This window comes from Typha angustifolia, chromosome 9 (genome assembly GCF_048772165.1).
Source record: "Typha angustifolia cultivar Huaian chromosome 9, ASM4877216v1, whole genome shotgun sequence".
In the NCBI taxonomy this organism is placed as follows: Eukaryota; Viridiplantae; Streptophyta; class Magnoliopsida; order Poales; family Typhaceae; genus Typha; species Typha angustifolia.
Genome location: NC_133247.1, coordinates 639,961 through 657,595, shown reverse-complemented (window position 1 = coordinate 657,595; position 17,635 = coordinate 639,961). Strand labels below are relative to the sequence as shown.

At 40.7% G+C, this 17,635-nt stretch overlaps 3 protein-coding genes across 6 annotated transcripts; all 3 read left to right on the top strand.

Moving 5' to 3' along the window:
* The first annotated feature begins 1,208 nt into the window (after window positions 1–1,208).
* LOC140767439 (RPM1 interacting protein 13-like) lies at window positions 1,209–4,481 on the top strand. 4 transcript variants are annotated; one of them, XR_012105576.1, is made up of 5 exons: window positions 1,209–1,712; window positions 2,055–2,141; window positions 3,001–3,096; window positions 3,194–3,211; window positions 4,164–4,281. XR_012105576.1 is itself a non-coding variant. In XM_073107348.1 (4 exons), the coding sequence occupies exons 1-3, from the start codon at window positions 1,404–1,406 to the stop codon at window positions 3,046–3,048; spliced, it is 444 nt and encodes a 147-aa protein (XP_072963449.1). In that variant the 5' UTR covers window positions 1,209–1,403; the 3' UTR covers window positions 3,049–3,055; window positions 4,164–4,302. The 4 variants fall into 4 exon arrangements, 2 of the variants coding, with proteins under 2 accessions (XP_072963449.1, XP_072963448.1); XR_012105577.1 differs by having other exon boundaries at window positions 3,001–3,055; window positions 3,168–3,211; window positions 4,164–4,276; XM_073107348.1 differs by lacking the exon at window positions 3,194–3,211 and having other exon boundaries at window positions 3,001–3,055; window positions 4,164–4,302.
* A 1,374-nt stretch (window positions 4,482–5,855) lies between these two features.
* Window positions 5,856–8,177, top strand: LOC140766785 (subtilisin-like protease). The gene has a single exon (XM_073106428.1). It carries the CDS (start codon window positions 5,856–5,858, stop codon window positions 8,175–8,177), a length of 2,322 nt encoding a protein of 773 aa, XP_072962529.1.
* A 4,944-nt stretch (window positions 8,178–13,121) lies between these two features.
* LOC140766530 (subtilisin-like protease) lies at window positions 13,122–15,652 on the top strand. Its single transcript, XM_073105921.1, has one exon. It carries the CDS (start codon window positions 13,174–13,176, stop codon window positions 15,481–15,483), a length of 2,310 nt encoding a protein of 769 aa, XP_072962022.1. The 5' UTR covers window positions 13,122–13,173; the 3' UTR covers window positions 15,484–15,652.
* Window positions 15,653–17,635: the final 1,983 nt, after the last annotated feature.

Sequence of the window (17,635 nt, the reverse complement as noted above, 5' to 3'; positions counted from 1 at the left end):
GCCAACCATCTCTAGATATAGAGACACTTTAAGTCTCACCGAGCTTTTAACTATCTAGTCTAGGCTTCAAACCATATATATCGTGATCTGTTCTAAGTCGTTACGTTGCTAAGCTATTTTTCTAAGTTAACTGCACTATCGAACTATTAACCAAATCGAGCCCAAGCCACAAAACTATCAACCATCGAATAATTTCTTCACAATATTATTTAGGATTAAAGTTAAACTTAGTTATGAGCAAAATAACTACCAAGGTGGGTAGAAAGAAATAAGAGTTCGGTAATAAAAATAAAATTTATTTAAAGGAGGACAAAAATGTAGGAGGTGACGTGTGCAGAATGCCCGCCATTAAATTGCGAGTATTTTTGGGTATTTCAGTACATCTGTGGACACGTGGCGGCCTGGCTGATCTCGGTGCTCAACATTTGTGACACGCACCGCAAAGGACCGCATCGAGATGCACAAGGGATCATAACCGTTGCTTTTGACAAGGACCATTTGGGGAGTTCGGATATGAGAATGGACCCACTTGGCGATCCAATCGGCCGAGTTCTACAGGAAAATTTGGGCCTTGAATTCTGTTTAGGCCCTATAAGTGGAGCTGACATGTGGTGCATCGAAAGCTAGCATTAAAAATATAATGCTGACTTGGTGCTTACGTGGACAGTGATGCGTGCATCGCAAGCTACGTAGCCAGGTTGTATCTTATCTATTGAAAGATATTTAGACTCTATTTCGGCCTGGATCTATCTTTCAACGTAAGAACCCATAAGTTTATGTTCATCTATGCTACTGAGGCCCACTAGAAAGCCCATATCTGACTGAGGTTTAAAAGCTACGTAGGTTTTTAGTGAGTCAAAGCGGTTTACAAAAACTCTTTGATCAAAAGTGAATCCTTTTTTTTTTAAATAAAAATAAAAATAAAAATTATATTACTATGCAAAATAATTTATTTTTAATCACCGGTTTATCAGACCCTCATTGACTAACGTGTCTCTTATATGACAGCAGCTGTAGTTATTTTAGAAATTATAGTAGAACGATAATATATAGCAAAGACAGCAGATTGGCCAAAAACTATCCTTGGGTGCATGCATATATTTGAAGAAACTACATACATATACATAAAATATTATCTAAATATTAGAATTAAAGACATCACGCACGTGTCACGTGTGATCTTTTTTGGTTCGAGTCAGGGCTAACAATGCCGCTTTAGTTTGCTCTTTCTTCTTCTCGAACAGCGTCTCCTCTGGCAGTTTTTCTAAAAGCTGGAAATTCAAACAATCTAGATCGCAGGGAATCCTATCCAAAATTACTCTTCTTACAAGGATAGATACGAAAATTTCTGAGGGTTTGTGTAATCTATTCTTACCCCCTATTCCATTCTATTTCCTCTCGCAATGCCAAGCGAGACGGAAGTGATAGCGGTATCGTCCTCCTCTTCCTCTGATTCCGACACCGATGAAGACGAAGAAAAAAATGAAGATGGGAATAAAAACAAGATTAAGACCAAGAGTAACAAAGCGAAGGCGAGGATAAAGACGTACAAGAGGAAGAGGAGATACCCCGATGTCCGACTGAAGTCGGGGGAAGAGAAGAGGAGGGAGGACGATGAATGCTGCATTATCGCGTCCGATGCCTTCGTCGTTGATCTCACTAGTAAGATCTCAGAGTACGACGATCTCACCGTCCTCGCTGAACGTGGGCAGGTAATCCGCATCTCTTTACCATTTATCTCTTCTAGTACTTCTTGTTATCAGTTTCTTATCTGTGTAATGAGAAGAATTGGATACAATTTTTTTCTTTCCTGGAAACCCTAGAAACAGAGTATACAAGAAGTGGAATAAAGTTTTCTTCTTGGTGTAAATTTCGGTAGTATACAAGGAAACATTTTATGAATCAGTGTTGCAAAATATGATAAATAAACGAAGATTAGGAGATTTGAGTGAAATGTCACAAGAATGTTTCTTCCATGAGTCATTCATATGGAATTAGAGTGTCAGATTTTATTTGTTAGCCATTGTTCTTTTAATGATTTTATGTTAATGCAGGTGGCTTGTAGAGATTATCCCCACTCAAGGCATTTGTGTGTGGAGTATCCCTTTAGCAACACATCTCATGAGAGCTATTGTTTGCAGGTATTCTCATACTAGCACTATTACCCTATCCATTGTATTGCATAAGGCACGTTAATAGGTTTGGTCAATGGTAGTCTTGAATTTGATATGCCATTTTTTAAAATTTTCCATGATCTTTTAATTTTGGTTCTGGATGGGTTAAGGTAAAGCAGAAGGAAAATATTCTCAAATGCATGTGAATGCGACAGGTGATAGCATTGTCACAGTCAGAAGGTTTAGAAGTTGGTCAGAATATGATCACGATCAGTTTTTGAACACATGGTGGCTAGATTGTGGTACCACAATGCTTATTTCTCCAATTTTACCATGTTGTTTCTTCTCATAAATGCATTTGTCCATTACTTGAAATGCTGACCATATTTGCTCAGCATTACTTTGTTGTTTGCAACTGACATGCTTAGTTTTGATTGCCTTATCCAATTATCTAAAAGGAAGACATCATATCAACATGGTTAATGACCTTATAATGTAATGCAGGTCCCTATGCACTTCATATTTCGAGATACTCAATTTCTGAAATATTGATGAAGATACAGAATGCCATTTTGCCAAATAAAAAAGATCTTGAAAAGCAACACAGAAGTCAGACTTTTGTTTCTATACAGGGACCTATTGTTTTTGCCTATGATTTACTACTCATTATTGTAGATATTATGAGTTTAAGTATATCTTAACACCTATCACATAACTTTTCCATACAAGCATCGACCTAGCACATGCATTATGTTGTCCTCTAGATTGTTGGCACATCATGGTCACCTTTTAAAACTTTGGTGTAACTATTCAAAGTTGCTTGGCACTTTTATGCTGTGACTGGTTTTCTATACTTTCTAAAAGAGGGCATTAACTTTCATTGTAGCAAAGCATCTTTATGCAGCATGGGATGTCAATGTGTTTCTTTGGTTGACACTAAGGTCAGTAGAAGAATTTGAGAATCCACTGTTGTCTCTGTTGGGTATGTGTACCTCTGAAATGACTAAGCATATAAAGTTCATGTGTATTTCTTTTTATTTTATTCAATTGCAGAAGATATTAAAGCACCTTTTTGTCAGGGATTAAGATATCTTGAGGTTAGTGTTTATGAATCTCTTAATTAAAATTAAAAATATAGAAGGGGATTAAATGACAGTTGTCTTTTTTGGCGATTTTAGTGAGTGAAATGCTTGTTAGAAGTTATTCTCCTTGATGCATGGTACCTAAGCACCACAATTAAAAGGTTCATAATCGATGGAGAGATTGATGAGTGAAATGCTAACTTTGATACCCCCCCCCACTTAGAAGTTATCCTCCTTGATGTGTGGTTCCCATTGCACCAGTTAATTGTAGGAAGTCCACTTTTTTGTCTGCATTATATTTATTCTGAACTTCCTTTAATTTCTGATTCCATAATTGCTATATCACTTGAGTGTTTCTGGTATGTCTGCCATATGTACTAATATACTATGCTACCAGGCCCACTTGTTATTGTCCACAATATGTGCTTTCTGAAGTTCCTTTCCTTTCAAATTTGCAGTTTCAGTATTTCTTGAAGGTTTTTCTCATTTCTGCAATGTGTTATATGGTTAAACATATTGATATACTTGTCTTTGAAATTTGTCCTTATACTAACTAGGATTAGTCATGTTTAATTCCGACACAGCATGATGAAGACAACTCAAATTAGCCCACCTGCTGAAGCGCTTGAGTAATGATGGTTTGGGTATAAGGGTTGGACAAATGCTAGCCTGAGTTAGCGTTAGCATAAACTCAGACCAGGAATAGCTGACGTAGTGATGTTATCCCCACACACTAGTCACTCTAGATTGAGACCCATCTAATAGATACTATAGATTGGTTCTGCCCTTTTCTACATATTTAACATAACTTCTTCATGCAAGCAATTTTTAAAAGGTATGGAAATTAGATGTCATGGAGGAGTATGGAGTCATGAATCTCACTTTTAGACATGAATTTTAAGTTGTCTTGAACCTATGTGATTATTGTATGCCACAATCTCATGTACTTGTTTGCTATATGCTGCAGTGCTATTGCTATGTATGTGATGAAGCAGCTCCCTGTAAACTTTGGGAGGGACATTGTCATGCATCTGACCGAGAGAAGAAGTGGAAGGACATGAGGAGATCTCAGCGGCCAGTTCAGGCACGAAAACTCATGCCTTGTTTCTTCTCTGTTGGGTAATTAGCGATAGACAATGAGCCACTAGAATAGCGCATTAATTAGGGCGAAGAGTGCAATTTTTGAGCATGTCTTTTGACTTCTGTGTACATGCTTTTGTTGTCCTTGTAATTGACTAGAAAATACTAATATTTATGACATGAGTCGCTATATTTTGTTGCCTAGAAGTATATGCTGTGTGAGATTACTTGGGAATACCGGATTTTTTGTTTTGTTTTTGTTTGTTGCTGTCGAGAATTGTGAATAACAGCATCCGTGCAGTATTTACTTGGAGAGGTATTAAGTGCTATATAATCCTCAGGTTAACTAGCTTAAATATTGATATTAATATATTTGGCATCCTATGCAAACAATCTTAAAGAAAGGTGTAACATGGAATTTTATTTGGACTTAAGAGTGTGTGTGTGTTTGGAGTATAATGCCTACGTATTAACACGCATGGAGGGACATGGTAGAGCCTTGTCCATCATCCTAATCCTGGCCTCATCACGTTGAAACACATTTTAACACATTTCATTGAATGAATAAATGGAATTTATGCCTACGGAACCCTTCCTAAAATAACAGATACTACTGTACACGAATTAAAAGGATAATTTGTAAAGCGATACTATTTGAGCTCAATACTTCTGGGGACTAGTATACATGCCAAATTGCACAGTTATACAAACACCAAATTAAAATAGTCACCTTCTGAATCTTAGTTATGGGCCTTCTCAGCATACACTTTTGGAAAAACAATGGGAGCATCCCAAGTTAAGGACCTCCACTGCTGGAAAATTTTATTTGGAATGGAGGCGCATTTATTGTGTAATTTGAAAGATTATAATTGGCGAAAACATTATAGGGGGTGCTTCTTTCATGGGTATCTGGTAAACTGGCATAAATATCAGAAGAAAGTTACATAATAATTAAGTTGCATTTCAATATATAACACAATATTTCAAAATTGGATCTTAATGCTTAGTGGAGAAGGTTGCAAAAAATAACAAACATTTCTTTGGGAAATTATATGCATTTCATTATAAAAATATGTATAATATAAACAAACTGTATATAGCCCAGGCTAGTGGGACGTAGGAGCTTCGTACAAGCTGGTTTGGTGTGTCGTACTTTGAAATACTACCATACAGTTAACATTCTTTTTTATCGTTTAATATCGATCATGATTATCTCGTTGGTATCTTTAGACGTGAATAATTAATGGAGCATTGCCATATGTAATGAATGCAAGAATTTCCTACATCACGAGATGAAGAAAATCCGCAGCAAGGCCCTGAAGACAGTAAATATTCCACGAACGATGTGTTAGAAACTTCCTCCAATTGTCACGTATCATATATGATTACATTTCATCATTGATCGATCACCAGCGCGTAATAATTATACCTCTATTATGACACCCTTATTATTGATCCCTTAGATGTGTTATTCTAGTTACCACCTTACATCTATACTTTCCTCATTCTATAAACAATCCCAGTATTTAATGAGCGATCTACTCCACTAATATAGCAGTCCACTGCGTTAATCTTCGGTATGGATGCTTTTCTATCTTCCTTCTACTTGATTATCTCCTTCTTCTTCTTCCTTTTGTACAATCCAAATCTCGTCTTCGTCCATAGCCAAATCTCATCCATTGTTGACAACGATCATGGCAACATCACCCAAATGCAGACCTACATCGTTCACGTACAGAAGCCAACCAACGTAAGGTTCCTCCGCTTCAAAGATCGAATCAACTGGTATAAGTCATTCTTGCCTAACACCACCGTCGACTCCGGTGAGCCGCGGATGGTCTACGCATACCGCCATGTGATCAGTGGCTTCGCCGCAAGGTTAACGGCTCAAGAAGCCGAAGCCATGAGAGCAATGGATGGTGTTCTCTTGGCCTATCCGGAGGAAACACTCTTCGCCCAGACAACCTATACACCACAGTTCTTAGGGCTTAACAGATGGGATAGCGCATGGTATGACTCCGAATACGGTGCCGGCCAGATCATCGCGGTCTTAGACTCCGGCATTATGTCCACCCATCCGTCCTTCAGGGATGCCGGTGTGCCGCCGCCGCCAATCAAATGGAATGGCAATTGCTACTGGGGCCAGCCTATCTGCAACAACAAGCTCATTGGGGCGGTCGCGTTCAAGAACGGGAGAACTGTCTCGCCGGAGGACAAGTACGGACACGGCACTCACACAGCGAGCATTGCCGCGGGGAATTTTGTCGATGATGCGGATGTTCTTGACCAAGCAAAGGGCACTGCCTCCGGAGTTGCACCAAAAGCTCACCTTGCAATCTACAAAGTGTTACACAACGTCAAGGGTGGCAAATTGTCAGTTGCCGCCGTCGGTGGCGATACACTTAAAGGCCTCGAGGAAGCCATCCGTAATCACGTCGACGTGCTCTCCATGTCCCTTGGTTGGGTAAACTTAGAAATGTGGAGTAACAGCATTGCCGTAGGATCATACGCTGCGATTACCAAAGGGATCGTTCCGGTCGCCGCAGCGGGAAACAGTGGCACTTCCGCAAGCATCATCGCCAATGATGCCCCGTGGATATTAACCGTCGGAGCAAGCACGACGGATAGAAGGATAAGGGCAACAGTGAGGCTCGGGAACGGGGACGTGTTCTACGGTGAAACAGCCTACCAACCGAAAGAATTCAATTCGACTCAGCTGCCCTTGGTGTATCCAGGCGTTCTTAAAACCCAGGAGACCTTAAATTGCCTGAATGGCTCCATGGACACCTTTGATGTCAAAGGGAAGATCGTGCTGTGCGGGGTAGGCCACATCACGAATATCGAAAAAGGTAAGGTCGTCAAGGCGGCGGGTGGCGCCGGCATGATACTGATGAACCAGCCGTGGATGGGAAACACGACTTTGTCCGAGCCGCATGTCATCCCGACGGCGCACGTCAGCTTCAGCGATGCGTGGAAGATCATAACGTACTTCAACTCCGTGCCGAATGCCAGTACCGCAGCGATCATCTTCGAAGGCGACAAGTTCGACGTTCGCCCTTCGCCCTCCGTTGCCTACTTCTCGTCCCGAGGCCCGAGCCTGATGAACGGCAACATCATAAAGCCCGACGTCATCGCGCCCGGCGTCAATGTCTTAGCCGCGTGGCCGTTTGAGGTCGGACCTGACGCTAATCTCCTTGCTACATCCAAAACTTTCAATTTTGAGAGTGGCACCTCCATGGCTACCCCTCACGTAGCTGGCATCGTGGCCATGTTAAGGAACAACCATCCGGGTTGGTCTCCTGCCATGGTTAAGTCGGCAATCATGACAACAGCGTACAAGGTAGATCGTGACGGGAACCCGATCGGCGATGATTCGAAGCCCGCAGGCGTCGCGGCCAGCGTATTCGCCATGGGATCTGGGCACGTCGACCCATTGGCGGCAAATGATCCGGGCCTCGTCTATGACCTCCGTCACTATGACTACATACATTACCTATGTGGTCTGGGCTACACGGACAACCAAGTCTCTGCAGTCGCCCAAGGCAGAGTAAGCTGTTCAAAGGTCCATGCCATCAAACCAGAGCAACTGAACTATCCTTCGGTGTCAGTGTATCTGAGCTCTACTTCGACTCAAGTCACCGTTAATCGTACGGTGACAAACGTAGGCGATGCAGACACAGAGTACATGGTTGACTTTGATGAGCCCGACGGAACGCATGTCTACGTCGATCCTCCTACGCTAAAGTTCTCCCAAGTGGATGAAAAGAAGAGCTTCAAAGTCACGATAAGCATGAAGGGAGGCGCCGCTGCCGGAAAGAAAGGCCAGGTCTCAGAAGGGCAATTTGCTTGGGTTTCTGGGAAGTACTATGTGAGGAGCCCAATCGCTGTCACCTTCCTCTGAGAAACTCGGAAGGGAAATTGTCGCTCCCCTGCTGTTTCACATGTAATAAATCTCATCTTTCCTTACAAATTTGTTTTTGGTGCCGCCATTGTCATTGTCTATCTAAGGCAGGGTATATGAATATATTCTTCTTATCAGAGGAATATAGTACTTACTTATGAGCAAACTTGTTCTTTTGAAAATAAATAAATATAATTTCATACCCTTGTTTTCTAAGATTAAAAGATCCATTACTTAGAATTTGTAAGAATTTTTATGCCACAACGTTTCCCCATTCATCCTAAGAATCTTCCACCACCCAATGGTTTAACTAGGATACGGTAAAACTTACCACGTAAGTGTATCTCGAGGTAGCAATTCTCTCATGGAAAGTAATCCTACTGTAGTATCCTATGCCAAAGCTAATTCTCTCCTGGAAATTCTTCCTTTCTGAGTATTCTTTTAGATGCTTCACTTCGTCAGGGTATTACTTATCAAATTGCAGGGCGATTTTGGCGTAATGTCAGTATGTAGCAAGTTGCATTGCATCACAATCATCAAAACACTAAATGTTACAAACTCGCTTAAAGAGCATACATAACAATATACTTTCTCCATTGCCCCCATTAATAGATCCAATTTCAGATATCTCAGGCACTTCAAGCATCACATAATCCGGTAGAACTCCTTGCTGAAAATTGAGAGAGATTGGAGAAGGAAAACTATTTGTATCTGCATCTTTATTTGAATTAAATTAGTGGATTGAAACTTTGCATTCTCTGTAGATGTAGGCACATCACCGAATCATATAAATTTTATTTCTCATTCTCTTTTCTTTATAGTTTGCATTTATTTTGAAGTCCTTATTTGTGATTTGATTAAGTATTAGAAAATCTTTAGCATTACGGATTTTTCTTTGGTGTTGATATTAGCTTTAGTGATATTTAATTTTCTCAAATCTTTTACTATTCTATTAGATTTGTTTATAAATTTTTAAAAATAACTTGCGTTCCCGGCGCTAGCATAACAAATTAGCATCAGAGTGCAGCACTCCTCGTCCAAAACCACCATCAAATCCGCAAGCCCCAAATATATATATGGTTTATGTGTACTGTCGCGAGATGAGTCTCTCTAATACAAATTAAGTGCAGCATGCACAGTGAAAGAATTCATGACGATCTGATATTGTCTGAAAGACGGTTATCTAAGATGAATCAAAGTCTCGGCATGACATAACTAAATTAGTCAAGATTATACTTTATTTTAGGTGGAAACGTCGTTCTGAACAAATCTTTTAGCATCCTTCGTTTATTTAACCAAATCTTATCATTTAATATATAATTTGATGAATAGAATTTATATTTTTAAATAAAATTATTATAATATTTAACTATTATTTTGGAATAAGAAATTATCTTTTAGAATAAGAAAAAAAAAAGTAATTTGTGAACATGGGATTAAAGACTAAAGAACAAAATACGATGAATCTAGTGATAAGTTGTGGTATTGATAGGAGTGATGAGCTGGATGGTACTAATTTATTCAAGAGGTATTCATTAGAAATCAACTATTCTAAACTAATTTTAATAAAAAAAAGGAAATTAATTCTACTTTGAATAGGAAAAGCAAGCTTCGACGAGTTCCAAATTTGAATGGAATTGGATCTGGCAATGAGAGATATGTCTCTGATTGGACAGCCACCAAATCGTATCGTTTAGGCATCGAAATCAACAATTGTACTATTATATTTTCCAGTGTAGATTTTAGGAATTTGATTCTATATTATCTACTATGCTTTCTTTAATTTAAACTAGAATTTTATGAGTCTCTATCGAAACCTTCTGGAAAATTCATCTCTTTATCTAATTAAGATTTTGATTTTTTTTATTAGTTTTATAAATAGTCAGTTTGATTTATTTCCATTAAGTTTATTTATTTTTAACTTTGAATAGAAAACCAAGCTGTGATGAATTAAAATTGGAAGGCGTGTCTCTGATAAACTTATCTCAATCATAGGTTGTTATGATCAAGGCGGATTTGGCCAAATTTTATCTACCATTTAGGATTCTAAATCAGCAATTTGCTTTCAAGTAGAATTCGAAGTTTAATTTTATTTATTCTAGTATACTAATTTAATTTAAACTAGAATTTATTGAGCCTAGGTTATAATATAAATGAAAAGTTCATCTTTTGGTTGGATTAAGATTTTGACTCTTTCCTTAGTCTATAAATGGTCGTATAGACTTGTGGGCAAAGAATGGTTTAGTTTGATTTATTTTCTTAGTAAATATTTAAGAGCCTTTTTAATCTTTTGACATTTGTATTTCTCCAAAAGTCCTGCCTTCGATATTTATAATTCATTAATATCAATAGATTAAGGAAGAGCTTCCCTCTGATATTCGTGCTCGAATTATTGGATTAAGAAGAGCTGACAAGAGATGAAGCATTAAATAATCTCTTTTTTTCTGGTGCCGAGTAGGATCCTAAAAGACCGTTCTCAAATGGCCGAAAGAATTTACTATAGGAATGTTTCTAGATTCGAAACCAACTACACTGTTTAAGTTTTTTTTAGAGAGAAAACTAATATGCAAGTTAATTTATTAACTTCTAAAAGTAAATACATAAATCTCACACTTGATCTATAATAGACAACTCACAATTTGAAATATAGCATCAAACCTGGGACACAATACAAAATTAAAATGAAGAACATGCTAAGAAATTTCCACGAACGAAGAGCCTCAAGTCAACCTACAAGTTTTGTCAATTCAGCAGTCCAAGAAATGGCAATGAGAATTATCAAAGGCAGGAGGATCGAAGAGCACCCACTAAGAACAACAAGATAAAGAAAAAAGACATACAACACATGAAATCAGTAGTAAAGCAAAATAGAATAGCACATCTATAGACCCCCCAAAAGTATGACGTCTACAACCAAATAGAGATAGCTAGAAACACAGCCACCGACGAGCATAGGTTGCTATTGTGAACGGATCCCGAACCTTCCCTCGTCCAGAGTAGCCTCACCCACCCGACATGGCAGTGATGCCAGCAAGCAAGCAGATGGGTACCAATGAGTGAGGGAGCTCAGCGATAGTGGCTCAACTGTTGCAGCAGCAGATAACACATAGAAGGGGAAAGAAAAAAAGTGGAGAGAGACGCAACAACTAATTTGCTTCCTCCGAGAGGGAAGGGCAGCAAGGCCAGATCCGACAAGGAAGTGGTGAGGGGCAAGTGCACACTAAAATATCTCTCAAATAGTATCTACAAAAAGAAAATTAGGTAGAAAATTACTATGAACTGGATTATTTTCTAGAATAAAATTGAAACTTTTAGAAACTTGTCTAACAAGTAGAATCTCTTATTGTAAAATTTAAACAGAATCAGTAAAACGTGCAAACTAGCATATACTTGAAGATCAACAAAGTTAAATTAGTTAATATTGAACATTAGCATTAGGGATTACAAAACTCACAATGTCTTCAAGTGTCTCGGCTAGGAGTGCGCCATCCGTGCATAGAGAGAGACAGGGACTACCTTCTGATATATATATATATATAATTTAAAGAGATAAATTGATCGAATGGTTATAAAAGTCTTCTGAAGCATGGGAAGCCAAAATATACCTAAGCTCTAGCAAATATTCTTCATCCCAAGTACACCTGAAGCCTAAGCTCCTACCATGGTTAGCAAGCCAATCCGCAACACGGTTAGCTTTCTAGTAAGTATGACTAACTTTACAATTTTGATAATTTTTAGTTAGGAGATTAATATTGTCGATAATGAAAATTAAGGATTAGGAATACTTCTTGCCACCCTACAAAATGCTAACAAGCATAAAAGAGTCAACTTCAATCCACAGGTTGGTGTAATCCTTTTAATGTATGCCAAGCAGTGCCTCGCTTTTTGCTGAGGCCACAGCACTAATCGACAATGTGTAGCGGCCGCATCTGCACCATGCAAGAGTTGCAATTCCCTTAGGTTGTCGGACGATGAAACCAACCCCTTCATCTACAGCATTATTCACGAATGAACCAACATAGTTTACCTTTACACACCCCATGGAAGGAGGTTCTGAGTGCATTGTTGTAGTAGGAATAGGAGTTGGTTTCATGTGCCCAACATATAACTGATCATGATAAGCATTAGTTAGGGATAAGGTACGCAGCCAAACCTTTTTTTATTTCTTCTCGATCATTAATAAAGTGAACCCAATTTCTATATTTCCATATGCTCCATAAAAGAATAGCCATGCATTCGTGGAGCAAGGCTTTTTCATTATTTGTCATCCCATCTCACTCATAGAGCCAAAGACCTTCCGACTATATGTTCGCAAAACTAAGATCTTACAAAATTCCAAAGGGTGACTACCACACGGTAATAAGAGAACAGATGGTTGATGGTCTCTTACCGTAGAAAGCAAACCAGGTAGGCGATGTCCGAAGTCGGCCAAGAGTAGATAAGTAGGCATGGGTTGATTAGCTTACACACACATACATTATCCATTTGGTGATGGCTGATTCACCGACACAAGCCAAGAGAAGTAATAAGAAAGAAAAGGTGAATGATGACTCAAAATGAACTATATATAGAGAGAGGCATACAATACTCTCTTGGAAATCCTACTGTAGCATCCTATGCCAAAGACATATATATATAAAAGGAGAGAGAGGGGGGGGTAGCATCCTATGGCAAAGATAATATGAAGTGGCAAATACTTAATCGGATGTCTCATGTCTCTTTCCTTCGTGATAATACAATAGGATGCTTCCTTCGCCGGTGTATGACGTAATCAGTAGAAAGTAGCATATAATGTTGCATCTCAATCTTCAAAACTCTAAATAATAACAGGAACTCGCTTAAAACGCATCCACAACAATAATTCATCCATTGCCCACAATGGATCGAATAATTTCCCCGGTGGGCCGGTACGATCGATAAGTTTACCTTCTTTAAATAGACGTCGGATGCCGCGTTCCAGTTTGTGCCTCACTTCGAACTACATCGCATTGTCGTTATGGATGCCACCTTTTACTTGCTTATTTCTTTCCTTTTATTTGCATCCAACCCAAATCTCCTCTTCGTCCATAGCCAAATCCCATCCATTGTTGACAACGATCATGGCAACATCACCCAAATGCAGACCTACATCGTTCACGTACAGAAGCCAACCAACGTGAGGTTCCTCCGCTTCAAAGATCGAATCAACTGGTATAAGTCATTCTTGCCTAACACCACCGTCGACTCCGGTGAGCCGCGGATGGTCTACGCATACCGCCATGTGATCAGTGGCTTCGCCGCAAGATTAACGGCTCAAGAAGCCGAAGCCATGAGAGCAATGGATGGTGTTCTCTTGGCCTATCCGGAGGAAACACTCTTCCCCCAAACAACCTATACACCACAGTTCTTAGGGCTTAACAGATGGGATAGCGCATGGTATGACTCCGAATACGGTGCCGGCCAGATCATCGCGGTGATCGACACCGGCATTAAGTCCACTCACCCGTCCTTCAGGGATACCGATGTGCCGCCGCCGCCAACCAAATGGAATGGCAATTGCTACTGGGGCCAGCCTATCTGCAACAACAAGCTCATAGGCGCGGTTGCGTTCAAGCACGGGAGAACTGTCTCGCCGGAGGACAAGCACGGACACGGCACTCACACCGCGAGCACTGCCGCAGGGAATTTTGTCGATGATGCCGATGTTCTTGGCCAAGCAAAGGGCACTGCCTCCGGAGTTGCACCAAAAGCTCACCTTGCAATCTACAAAGTGTTACACAACGTCAAGGGTGGCAAATTGTCAGTCGCCGCCGTCGGTGGTGATACACTTAAAGGCCTCGAGGAAGCCATCCGTAATCACGTCGACGTGCTCTCCATGTCCCTTGGTTCGGTAAGCTTAGCAATGTGGAATAACAGCATTGCCGTAGGATCATACGCTGCCATCACGAAAGGGATCGTTCCAGTCGCCGCAGCGGCGAACGATGGCCCTTTCACGAGCATCATCGCCAACGACGCCCCGTGGATATTAACCGTCGGAGCGAGCACGACGGACAGAAGGATAAGGGCAACAGTGAGGCTCGGAAACGGGGAGGTGTTCTACGGTGAAACAGCCTACCAACCGGAAGAATTCAATTCTACTCAGCTGCCCTTGGTGTATCCAGGCGTTCTTAAAACCCAGGAGACCTTAAATTGCAAGAACGGCTCCATGGACACCTTTGATGTCAAAGGGAAGATCGTGCTGTGCGGGGTAGGCCACATCACGAATATCGAAAAAGGTAAGGTCGTCAAGGCGGCGGGTGGCGCCGGCATGATACTGATGAACCAGCCGTGGATGGGAAACACGACTTTCTCCGAGCCGCATGTCATCCCAACGGCGCACGTCAGCTTCAGCGATGCGTGGAAGATCATAACGTACTTCAACTCCGTGCCGAATGCCAGTACCGCAGCGATCATCTTCGAAGGCGACAAGTTCGACGTTCGCCCTTCGCCCTCCGTTGCCTACTTCTCGTCCCGAGGCCCGAGCCTGATGAACGGCAACATCATAAAGCCCGACGTCATCGCGCCCGGCGTCAATGTCTTAGCCGCGTGGCCGTTTGAGGTCGGACCTGACGCTAATCTCCTTGCTACATCCAAAACTTTCAATTTTGAGAGTGGCACCTCCATGGCTACCCCTCACGTAGCTGGCATCGTGGCCATGTTAAGGAACAACCATCCGGGTTGGTCTCCTGCCATGGTTAAGTCGGCAATCATGACAACAGCGTACAAGGTAGATCGTGACGGGAACCCGATCGGCGATGATTCGAAGCCCGCAGACGTCGCGGCCAGCGTGTTCGCCATGGGTTCTGGGCACGTCGACCCATTGGCGGCAAATGATCCGGGCCTCGTCTATGACCTCCGTCACTATGACTACATACATTACCTATGTGGTCTGGGCTACACGGACAACCAAGTCTCTGCAGTCGCCCAAGGCACAGTAAGCTGTTCAAAGGTCCATGCCATCAAACCAGAGCAACTGAACTATCCTTCGGTGTCAGTGTATCTGAGCTCTACTTCGACTCAAGTCACCGTTAATCGAACGGTGACAAACGTAGGGGATGCAGATACAGAGTACACGGTTGACTTTGATGAGCCCGATGGAACACATATTAATGTCGATCCTCCTATGCTAAAGTTCTCCCAAATAGATGAAAAGAAGAGCTTCGAAGTCACAATAAGCATGAAGGGAGGCGCCGCTGCTGGAAAGAAAGGCCAAATCTCGGAAGGGCAATTTGCTTGGGTCTCTGGGAAATACTACGTGAGGAGCCCAATCGCTGTCACCTTCCTCTGAGAAACTTGGGAGGGAAATTGTTACTCTCCCGCTGTTTGACTTGTAATAAATCTCACCTTTCCTTAAAAATATGTTTTTGGTGCCGCTGCCGTTGTCTAAGGCAGGGTATATGAATCTATTCTTCTTATCAGTGGAAATATAGTATATATGAGAAAGCTTGGATGCTTCACTTCGTCAGTGTATTACGTATCAAATTGCATGGCGACTTTGACGTGATCTCAGTACGTAACAAGTTGCATTTGCATCATAATGCGTCAAAACACTAAATATAGCACGAGCTCGCTTAAAACGCATACATAACGTTATAGTTTATTTCCGGTATAAGTTACGGATGATATTAAGTCTAAATATATTATACCTACTTATTCATTTATTAACTATAATAGAGTTGGTAGGTACCTTTCTCATGATCAAAGTAATCTCCAACTCTAAATAATATTATAGAGAAATTATTTAGTGGTTTCGTGGCTTAATTTGATTCGATTGATGGCTCAGCAGTGCGGTTAGTTTGGCAGCGCGATGATTTGGAGCAAGTAACGGCGGCGTTTGGTTCGGAGTAATTATTCGGCAACGCATATGATTTGAAGCTTAGACTCGGCAGCTAAAAGCTTGGTGAAGCCTAAATGTCTCTATATCTAGGGAAGATTGGCTCTTTATTCAACCTATATCTAATCTTTAAGCTCATGAATGATCAAAATATATATATATAATTGCTTTTACTTTCCTTTTATTTGTATCCAACCCAAATCTCCTTCTCGGTTCATAGCCAAATCCTGCTCATCGACATTGTTCACTAACATTGTCAACTATCATGGCAGCATCACCCACATGCAAACCTACATTGTTCGAATCCACCAATTTCAGATTCCTAAGCTTCAAGCATCGAATAAACTGGCGGAACTCCTCCTTGCCGAACACCACCACCAGCTCCGGCCAGCCGCGAATAGTTTATGTACTGTCGTGGGATGAGTGGCTTTGCCGCAAGATCGACAACTCCGTGAAGAAATCAACAAAGGTAATTATCTTCACCGGCACGCACTTCAGTACCCAAATCACCGTTAGAAAAACGGTGACCAACATAGGTGAAGCTAATACAGAGTACAAGATTGATGCAGCATGGATCACCTTAAAATTCGTGAGGATCCAAGGGTCTCGGAATGACATTACTAAATTGGGCAAAATTATACAATTTACTCTGAAACACCACGCACACACCAGACTTGGTTCAGGTCTTGAAATTATTGTTGTCTTTTAGTTTTTCTATGCATCTCTACAATTTTTCCTCTTCCCTTTCCTATAGTTTTTACTGTGTCTATGAAACTAGAGGATCAAGAAAAGATAATTGCATAACATCTGGGTATTCTAGGAGGGATAGCAAGCCAGAAACCACTTGGGCCATCTTGGGGTTGGATTAGAAATATAGGATGGCTATCTTAAGTCCTGTTTGCTTGGTCAATTTATAAGTTGTTCAAGGTACGCACATCTCCTTTTTTAATCTATATATAATATTTGAAAAAAGGAACTTAAAAGGACAATTAGTTACGATCGATCATGCCTTTCAACTCCCACGAATTCTCAAAGACAAAACCACAAGGCCAGTTTGATTTCATGGCCTCCAAGCTGCTATGAGATTATCCCCAATGACGATGACTGCTATAAGATCAATCCTAATGAGGATGACTGCTATGACATTGATGCAGCCGAGTTCATCCAGAAATTGACTTTCAGAGATTCTGATGATTTTGCTCTAACAGCAGAGAAAGGGCCAGTAAGATCTCTCTCTCCCTATCTAGTCTCTTCAAATCTCTATAACAAGCTGAAATTATTGCTGAAATTATTGTCTGTCTCAATTATAGCTAGCAATTATCATTTGTTCTATAAATCTGGATTGATGGCAATGAGAAAAATGATCTGAGAAGAGTTGGCTTATTCTAATCTGATTTGGAAGTGTTGTTGTTGGTGGCAATAGGTGGCACTGAGGGATTTCTCCCATCCAAGGCATCTGTGGGAAATTTCCCTTCAACATTACTTCTCACGAGAGTTACTGTAGCAAGGTGCATCATTATGTTTCTAATTTCTATGCTCTATTTGTTGATAGAAATGTAGTTTACAAGAAGTGCAACAAGGGGAAAAAAAATACGTGTATGCATTG